Source organism: Neophocaena asiaeorientalis, unplaced genomic scaffold (genome assembly GCF_003031525.2).
Source record: "Neophocaena asiaeorientalis asiaeorientalis breed wild unplaced genomic scaffold, Neophocaena_asiaeorientalis_V1.1 scaffold33, whole genome shotgun sequence".
In the NCBI taxonomy this organism is placed as follows: Eukaryota; Metazoa; Chordata; class Mammalia; order Artiodactyla; family Phocoenidae; genus Neophocaena; species Neophocaena asiaeorientalis.
The window spans coordinates 2,120,484-2,130,448 of record NW_020171988.1 but is presented as its reverse complement, the minus strand read 5'-3'; the positions used below and the strand labels follow the sequence as shown (position 1 = coordinate 2,130,448).

The 9,965-nt window shown below is 51.5% G+C and overlaps 1 protein-coding gene across 2 annotated transcripts in view; it reads right to left on the bottom strand.

Moving 5' to 3' along the window:
- Nucleotides 1–9,965, bottom strand: part of COLQ (collagen like tail subunit of asymmetric acetylcholinesterase) — a 64,484-nt gene that overhangs the window by 6,303 nt on the left and 48,216 nt on the right. For both annotated transcript variants that reach the window (XM_024747732.1, XM_024747724.1), the window contains 2 exons: nucleotides 6,324–6,429; nucleotides 231–370 (listed from right to left, as the gene is read on the bottom strand). In XM_024747732.1, the coding sequence (XP_024603500.1) occupies nucleotides 231–370; nucleotides 6,324–6,429 (246 nt within the window). The remainder of the gene's footprint in view (nucleotides 1–230; nucleotides 371–6,323; nucleotides 6,430–9,965) is intronic.

The window sequence follows — 9,965 nt, the reverse complement described above, 5'->3', positions numbered from 1 at the left end:
AAAAAAAAAAAAAAAAAAAAAAAAAAGACAAAGAAAATACTCCGAAATAGACCCACAACCTTGGTTTTCTTCTTTTGATTTTCCCTTATTTTCCAAGTTCCTGTAACGAGCTTATGCCCAGTATAACGGAGGAAGTTTTACTAAAAGGCTTTTACAAAGCCTGGGGAGCATCAATCACGTGAAGAGTCCTGAGGGGTGACCACCCCAGATTCCGCCCAGAAGAGTCTTACCACAGGAACTCGTGGGGAACTGGGTCCATACGCAGACTCCCCGTAGGAAGGGTTATTCACATTCATGGGAGGGCCACAGAGACATCTTCCTGGAGGCCCGGGAAATCCTCTTTCCCCTTTGGGTCCCATTACAAGGTGTCCTAGGAAGCAACAGACTGCTGTTACGAGCAAAGGAAGAGAAAACCAAACAGCCCAGGGAGGTGTCGGCAACCTTCACGACAGAAAGAAGTTTGAAGTCCACAGTGTGGACTTCAGGGAGGCCTGGAGGAGAGGTCCAGAGAGACATTTCTGGTCCAAGGTGTGGGTCCCTTAACCACACTGGGTGTGACAACACCTTTCCCAACCCTCTTCCTCCCTTCCCTCTCTCTATACTTTGGAGACCAGACAGGTGGGCATTCTACTTCCCAGTTGCCCTCACTCCTGGAGGTGACCGTGTGCCACAGTGTCAGCCAATGTAAGATCCGTGGTGGGAGAAGGGTGAGTGTCTGGGGAAGTCTATCCTGATAAGGGAGAAGCATAGCTGGAGGGAGACACAGCTTCCTCCTCCTTCCTGTCTGGAAGACAAGACAAGATGTCTGGTGCTGCAGCAGCTGTGCTGCAACAATGAAGTAACAAGTGTGAGACGAGAAGCCAGATCGCAGGGAAGACGAGGGCCTCATGGGGCCTGGGGCCCTGAGAGCGAGACCTAGAGGCTGAACTAAAGCCAGCCACTGTCCACCTCTGGACTTCTTTGTTGTCGGAGGGAAACAATCCCTATTTATGTTTAGACCATTATTAATGGGGACTTCTTCCTGATGAGTGCATTGCTGGCTGATAACTTTCACCATTTTTTTACTCATTTTATTTTGTTCTTATATATAGGAGTTTAACAAAGGGATTTCTGGATGTGGGTTTCTTTGATTTCTTCTGGAAGAAATGGAATGTTTGAAAATGCTCAGCCTATTTGTTCTTACCTGATTCTGAAAAAAGTGTCCGGAAAAGATATGATCAGGAAATTCACTCCCTGAAAGGTAGGAGACCTACTAGGGTAGTAGTTCTCACCTTGACTTGTAAAGCCCCTGATGCCCAGGCCACACTCCAGACCAATTCCATCAGGACTGCTGAGAACGGAGCACAGGCATCCGTGCTTTTCAAAGCTCTCACAAGTGAGCACCGAAGTTGAGAGCCGTTGGTCTCGGGAAATGGTCTTTGCACAAAACCCCCCACCAGACTATCGTCTTCACCCACCATCCCTCCCTTCCCAGGCACCTCCTGGCTCACTCCTGATCTGGGTTCCTACATCACTTCCTCAGGGAAGCCTTTCTGAATCCTCACACTCCGTCCTGTTCACACTGAGTACAGTTTCTTAGTTCCCCAGGCCTTTTCTTCCTGGCACTTATCTCTGTGATTCTATTCGCTGTGAGATTATCCAGGCCAGCTGGATCTCCCCCAGGAGAACGTCAGCTCCACAAAGGCAGGTGGATGCCTGTTTGCACTCATCAGGGCGTGGCACAAAGTAGGGGCACAGTACATGTTTGATAACTGAATGAATGAATGAATGCAGACTAACTGGAAAGGGAAGGTCTTCAGAAAAGACTAGAGGTCCCATTCCAGCTGGCAGAAAAGTGCTAGAGCCAGAGCCACCAACAGGGAGAGAAGAAAGAGAGGAAAAGATGGGCACTGAAAACAGAAATAAGTAAGTACCCCTCCTGCTGGGAAAATAAGGGGGAGCTTGGAGATCAGCCAGTCATTGGTTTCAGGTTGTATTACTGTATCGAGGGCAGTCAGCAATTGGGGACATGGTTTGCAGATCCCACAAGGGTGGGGAAAAAAATGACCCCGGGGGGAGAGGTCTGGTCAGAACCCCGAGGAAGCAGCTGCAACTGGAGGAGGAGACCCCAGCAGGAATGCCCACACCCTGAGCCTTCCTGAGCCGGTGGACAGATGTGTCCAAGATGGGGATGCTGCCAGCTGGCCGGGAAGGGAGGCTTGCCAGCATCTTACACCAAGTTATGGTCACTCGTTCTAACAAAAAATACAAATACAATCTGGGAGGAACACCAGTCTCATGCTTGGAGGGACAGAGACCCCACCAGCTCAGGAATGTTCTGGGGAGTTAACCAAGGATGGGAGAGCATGGGAGCCGCCTTCCAGCAGGCTCTGTGACCGCCAACTTCTCCTCCAGAACCACAGCCTCAGAGAGGCTCAGGAGTTTGTCCCATTATCCAGCTAATTAGTGGTGAGGCTGAGATTTGAGTTCATGTTTGACTTAACACTATGCCATTCAAAAGACACGTGTCCAAGAATACTGATGCTCGCAGGAAGCTGGCAATTCCCAGGTACCACAGTGATTCACTTATGCCCTGTCTGGGGTCAGGAAGGACTCAGCCAAATTTGTAATTTGGTTATTGCAAATTACATCCTAAAGGCATTTTGCCGTGGTTCCCTCCCCCGTCTCCAGCCCCTCTTTCTTGGTTAACTTGGGTAATGAGAAGCTCCTGCCCCCTCCATCTCCCCAGAACCGTCCCGCCCCCCAGCACCAGGCACCAGAAGCAGAGGTGGCCTCCAGATAGGACGACAGGATGTGGCAGGGAGCCTGCTTCCTGCCCCCCTCCCCCCCGCCATCATTTCCCTGCTGCTTCCTCCCAGCTGTCCAAGGGCATCCATTACCCCTGCCTGCTTCCTGCCAGGCTGCACTGAAGGGCACAGCAACCCAAACTTCCCCAACTCAGCCCCTCGGAGCTTGTCCAGCAGGCAGCCTCTCCCCCATCCCCGGCAGCTGGAGGACCCAGCTCTGCATCTTTGCTCAGGGAGCCTCCCATCTCCACTGGCCGCTGCAGTGGGAGCAGGTCCGAGGGGTAACCTGGGAGAAGGCAGAGGAACCATGGAGTCGTCTCCATGTCACCCCCATCCCACTCTACCCCTGCAGAAGCTGCATGGCTACGTGGGAGGGTCTCGGGACCAGGAGTCACAGGGCAATTCTGGACCAGGAGTGGCCACCAGTCGGCTCTGTGACCTTGGGGAATCTCTGTGATCTCTGAGGCTTAAAGTTCTCATCTATAAAGAGAAGCATGGACCAGACCAGGCAGTTTAACCCAGGGTCCACAGAGCCTGAGGATATCCCAAGATGGATCGGGGGCAGGGGGTCTGGAGCTCTGGGAAGCAGTGAGCAGAATCTTGGGTGTAGGTAGACACATTTTTTTCCTGAGAGTGGAACTTTATCAGGCTCTCAAAGGTAGTCTCAGAAATCGCTATGGAGGCCTGTTCCAACTCCTGAGGATGACCCAGCTGGTCCTGGGCACAGGAAGGTCTCTTTTAAATTCCTCCCCCTCCTTCTCTACCCATCCCCCCAAAAACATTTCTAAAGAGCAGAATTCTTGCCCATTTTCTTCAGCAGCCTCACTCTGGGAGGTTCCCCAGAGGGGAAATGACCCAAAGGAAGGCACAGGGAGGGGACATCAGTCAAAGGGCTGGCCCGCATCCTGCTTGGCTGCCATGCAATAATCCAGGTGGGACAGCCCGAGAGTCAAAGTAGACCAGGTGTGTGAGCACCTGCAGGGGCCAGCCCCACGCACCCCACCTGCCCGGCGCCATGCGGATGCAAAGCTGACTTGGTCAAGACCCTACCTCAAGGACCTGCCATCTAGAAGGAAGAGGAAACACATCCTCAGAAAACAGTTAACTGTGGAGGGGCCGTAGCAGATGCAACGTGGGACTGGGGCCCAAGGGAAGGAGACTCATCCCGTTAGGGACCAAGAAAGCCTTATTGAAGAGAGTGCTTTGAAGGAAGGAGAGGAGTTGGTGGAGTGGACCAGAGCAGCGGTCCCCAACGTTTTTGGCACCAGGGACCGGTTTCCTGGAAGACAATTTTTCCACGGACCCGGCGGGTAGGGGTAGGGGGATGCTCCAGGCGGTAATGCGAGCGATGGCGAGTGGCGGATGAAGCTTCACTCGCTCGCCACTCACCTCCTGCTGTGCGGCCTGGCTCCTAACAGGCCTGGGGGTTGGGGACCCCTGGACCAGAGGATGACGGGAACACTATTTCAGGCCACGTGGACCCAGAGGGACTGTAGGAATATGCTCCAGCTCGACAGCAGAGTCCACTGGAGGGCAGAGGGCACTGAGGCTGGGATCTGGCAGAGGATGGGGTGGTAGAGAGGGAAGGGGGTGGGCATACCAGGCTGAAAGACAAGGTGCCGGGAGGACCAAGGAGAGAAAATAGGATTACGTTGGCCCTGCTACAGGGATGGGGTTGGCAAGACAAAACAGTGGGCATCTGAGGGAGCTGCTGAGGGTCTCCAGGCCCTGCCCTTCTCACCCCACCCCAGGCCCTAGGAGGGAAACAGGATTCAAGTCAGATACACACAGTGAGACCAGTAAGGTCTTAGTTTGCTGAGGACGCCCCCCAACTGCACGCCTCCTGGCTATTCCTCAGTTTTGTGAGCTCCTAAATACCCCAAGGGTCAAGAGCATCCCTTCCAAAGGCAAAACCCGGGCTTCAGGCCATGCTCCCAGCCTCTGGGGTCGGCAGCTCAGGGTCATGGGCTCAAGTGGAACGTATGCGTCCGAACCGAGGAGGGAAAGGACTGGCTGGAAGAACCTTCATCCAGATCATCGATTCAATGCAGGGAAACAGGGTCTGGGCATGGACACAGGGCCTGAGGTGCATCTCAATCCAGCTCCCCTAACAGTTAGAAATAAGGGTGGCAGGATAACTCGTCACAGTAATTGATGTTTGTTCTTCCATTATTTTTTCGTTCCTGACTTCAAGGAGGTGGCAAGACTTTGTGCTTTCTTGCTCTTGCTGAGAAACAGGTACTGTTTGAAGACTTCTGCCTTCTGTTCTCAAAAGAGAAAAGCTCCTAAGGGGGTGGCGCTGTATGAGGAGTGTGAGGAGGGAGGGGCTGGAGGACAGAAAAGGAAGGATCACCCCAGATGTGGGAGCACGGGGACCCCCAAATCCTGGAGGAGAGCCAAGGTCTCAGGAGGGAGGGCTGTGGGGCCTTCCTGGGAAGATTGAGCCTTGGGGAGCCGGATTCTCAGGCTTGGAGATGATCTGATAGCCAAGCCTGGCATGAGGAAGGTGGTCACGTGTCTGACCGTGTGGCCTTGGGCAACAGGCATTTCAGAGGTGAATGGGGCAGATCAAGGGCTGGTCACCTCCCGTGATGTTTATCTGCCATAACTCCCCAGGATCTTTGTCCCATGGTTCTGTGGCAGTTGAAGAAGTGGAGAAAACCCCATTAATGCCCGAGACTGAATTTCCCTGGCATCCTAGCAGGTTAGAGTCTCAGAGCCAGTTTTCATTTGGTTTAAAGGATTAACAAAATGACATTTCTTGACCTTCCCATGACGTGGTTGTAAACACTTCCCCACAGAGGGGAAAAGTGCACTTTGGGATTTTTAAATGCCTTCATTTTCTTAAGAAAAGAATTAGAATAAAAATTTTGATTCCTTTCGTATAACTGAGGACAAAGAATCTTGCACAGTCAGTAAACAGTATTCTTGGACCTACAGCTGCTCTGCTTATATAGATGATGTGTTATGAAGGCCTTCCTCTGAGCTGACAAACTGAGTAAGAGGCTTAGCTCCTCAAATTAAGCAAGGTAAAACAAGGTAGCAGTGTACCTGTACCCTCTTCAATGGTAGACTTTTATTCCTTTATAGTGATTTCTTTCTATATTCGATGCACATCTGTAAGGACTCTTTTATAACACTGTAAGACAGAAAAATTTGCAATGTCATCTTTACTTCTAGGTTTAAGAGCATTGCTTGGAGCCATGAAACGTTCTTCTAGAAAAGGGTGTTAGTTGATGCAATACTTGCCTGTTATTTTTCACTTAAAGTGTAAATGACATCACCAATGTGATTTTTTTCTTTTTCACTCCTCTATTTGTTCTCCCAAATCCCAAAACAAAGCCAGAATAGTGTTTATCTCTCTCATGTAAAATTTGAATGGGTCTAATTGTGGATAAATTAGAAATATATTGAAATGCTTCTGGCATTTTCCAACTCAGAACACAAGGCAGGCCTCTGCTGACATCTCCCTGTGCTCTCTGGGAGGCTGGCCAGGAGGGCAACAGCGTGGATCAGGTGAAGCAGTGTAGCTCTTACCTGCAGACGGGGGACCCGGGGGTCCTGGGGCGCCCGGACGGCCAGGTTGACCAGAAGGCCCAGGTTTGCCTGGTGGGCCTACAACTCCACTATCTCCCTTCTGCCCCTGACAGAGAGAAAGGCAGAGCCCATTATAAGAGCAGGACATGGCAAACCTCCCCCCCCAATTCATCTCTAAATTAGGGGCCACCTTGCACTTTGGAGCAAGTACCAGGGGGAGGATGCAGTCCCAGAGGTCCCAGAGGGACCAGCAAGCTCCTAAAAACCTCAGGGCAAGTGACATTTGAGACAGTGATGGATGCATGTTTATAGACATTACTTTTTTTAGAAAAATTGAAGTATAGTTGATTTACAATATTGTGTTAGTTTCAGGTGTACATTGTAGTGATTTGGTGGGGTTTTCTTGGAGATTATATTCCATTATAGGTCATTACAAAATATTGAGTATAGCTCCCTGCGCTACACGGTAAATCCTCGCTGCTTATCTATTTTATGTATAGTAGTGTGTATCTGTTAATCCCATACCCCTAATATGCCCCTCCCCCACCCCTCTCCCCTCAGGTAACAGTAAATTTGCTTTCTACAGACATCACTTCTTGCTCTGTCCTAGACACGTAGGAACCAATCCAAACCACACTCCTCACTGGGCAGGTGAGGAAAGAAAGGCTCAGGAAAGAGCAGGGATTTAGGCCAGTCACCTGGCATCAGGCCTCTGCCTGCTCATCAGGACAATTTCTGTCTCAGCACAAGAGCTGTTCCCACCCCGTGGCCTCTCGCTGCTCTCAGGATAAAGACCCAGCTCCTTACTGGAGCCTCCACAGCCCTGCACGGCCAGGCTTTCCACGCGTGTCCCAGGCTTTTGGCGTTCTTGGTCTTCAACAGCACCATGCCTTTTCTTTCCCTTCTCCAGACTCTTCTCTCGGCCCCAAACCCCTCTTCCCACCCTCCTGCCTAGCTAACTCCCTCCCATCCTTCAGCTCCCAGCTAAAATACAGTTGCGGCAAAGCCTTCCTTGACCTTGCCTGACCAAGTCAGTTCTCCCTGTCATGGGCCCTTTTCCTTCACGGCCTTTATCCCTGATCGTAACTACCATTGTTCGTGTGGTCATTTCCTCTGTGTCTCTCCAGGAGACAGAAGCTCCCTGCGGGCCAGAATCTGTTTTGTTCACATCCTTTCCCCAGACCAAATGGGGAAGGAGGAGAAGCTGAACACACAAAGCGAATGTAGTTTGTTGGCTCTAGGTCGAGAGATCTAGGTTTTCATCTTGGCCATGAGACCCTGGGTAACTCACGTTGTTGCTCTGTGCCTCCGTTTTCCCATCTGTGAAATGGGGCCAGGCAATACACACCTGCACAGGTTTGCTGGGAGGCTAACAGAGATCTCAAAGGTGAAAAAGTGGTTTGCACTTGGCTTTGTGGGCCAAGCTGATTATCACAGCAACTGGCTCGGTTTCATCTTTTTCCCACAGTTAGAAAAGTCCTGATTCTTAACGAAAGGCACACCTGCAGGTATAGTCTTTCCACACAGCATGTCCTCTTTGCTGTCTGCTCTGGGAGGGTTAAGAGCACACATCTCCCCCCAGAGCTGCCCTTAGGAATGACCCCAGAAACCAAGGATGGCACACCTGTAGATCCTTCCCCTAAGCCATTTGCTAACTGTCCACTCGTGCCCGGGGCCCGACCGGGACAGTGACTGGTGCCTGATGGCTTTGGCCTGGTCCCCTTCATACCCTTGTGCTGTGGCTACCTCGCCCACCTAATGAAATGTAACCTTCGCCAAGCCTGGGGAACAGGCAGGCCGGGCACGCCTTTCACCACCATGTGATGTGTGCCCTGCCGCCTTGTCAACATGGCCCTGGGGGCTCTCTCGGCAATGTCCAAGGAGTTCTTAAACACTTCCTGCGGGATCGTGAGGTCAGAGTTTGTCTCCAGTTCTACCCTCATGGAGGGAGTCTTAAGCCTTGCCTTAGCATTCCGTGGGGCAACCAAGATGGGTCCCAGATGGCAAAGGAAGTCACACCGTCTTAATATAGCCACAGCGAAGGCTTGTTCTTCTAAGAGCCACATCAGCTGGCTCTGAGCACAGGACGTGCCACAGCTGGAAGGCGCTGGGAACGCCCCTTGTTCTGACCTCAGCGGTAATCAGATATTCTGCTGCTCAGTTATCTATTCAGAACAGCCTCGTCCCTGTGAGCGAGACTCACTGAGTACTGCTTTCCAGGAAAAGCATTCTTTTTTCTTTTTTTTTGCGGTACGGGAGCCTCTCACTGTTGTGGCCTCTCCCGTTGCGGAGCACAGGCTCCGGACGCGCAGGCTCAGCGACCATGGCTCACGGGCCCAGCCGCTCTGCGGCATGTGGGATCTTCCCGGACCGGGGCACGAACCAGTGTCCCCTGCATCGGCAGGTGGACTCTCTATCACTGCGCCACCAGGGAAGCCCGAAAAGCATTCTTTATTCCTTTACTGCCACCAAGTCTGGTGATTCCCGTCAAGGAAGTTGTGTCTCCGTGACTAAAGATTTGTGTGATAAAGTCAAGAGCTGCTGTCCTGGGTCTGCCCGGAGGCCAGGCCTAAAGCAGGAGGGTGATGTGAAGATTGCTGTGGAGAAGCTGGTCTCAGATCTCCAGGTTCTAACCCTGCTTGGAAGCTGGCTTGGCTGGGGGTCCTGGGTGGTCAGGCCACTTCCTTGGCCCCAGGTTTTCTGGTGACTACATGCAGGGAATTGGGTCGGTGGTCTCTAAAGTCCTTCTGGATCTGCAGTTCTTACTCCTGGATCCCCTTCCAGATTTCTGATTCCAGGATTTGGGTTGACTTTCCATAACCTCCAGAGACTCTTAGCACCATGGCTCAACAAACACTCTGTATGTAAGACTCTACTAGGCCATTAATTCATGACAAAAAAAAAGTATCATGGCCCGCTCCCAAGGCTGACGAGTCCAGTCTAGGCTGGAGCACACTCGGGTGTCTGTAACGTCTCTGGAGGAAGATGAGCTCATTTCCCTAACTTCTCTGAGCTCCCAGATGTGTTTCTGGTGTCGTTTTTAAGATTGCTCCAATGAAATCATTCTCAACAGGGTCAAGAAAGAGCCTTCTTGGCTTTGGCCCTAACCAGGACAAGACAAACACTGCCTAAGGAAAGAACTAGATGACAGAAGCCAACCGGCTTCTCAAACCCCAAGCATAACACATTCTGGATGGAATGCAGCAGTAGTGGAGAAAACGATTTTTTTGAAAAGATTTTTCCTTTTTTCTTCTTTTTCTGAGCCTAGTTTTTAGGAAATTAGTATCTGTGGCATCATTGTGAAGCCACCCATGGCCATGCCACCAACTGTAAATCTTTAAAAATTAAACTGCAACATTGTGGCTTCAAAAGTCATCATGGGGGCTTCCCTGGTGGCACAGTGGTTGAGAGTCCGCCTGCCGATGCAGGGGACACGGGTTCGTGTCCCGGTCCAGGAAGATCCCACATGCCACGGAGCGGCTGGGCCCGTGAGCCATGGCTGCTGGGCCTGCACGTCCGGAGCCTGTGCTCCACAACGGGAGAGGACACAACAGTAAGAGGCCCGTGTACCGCAAAAAAAAAAAAAAAAAAGTCATCATGGAAGCTGATTCATCAGGTTGGAGTCTATGTCTTTCCTAAGTT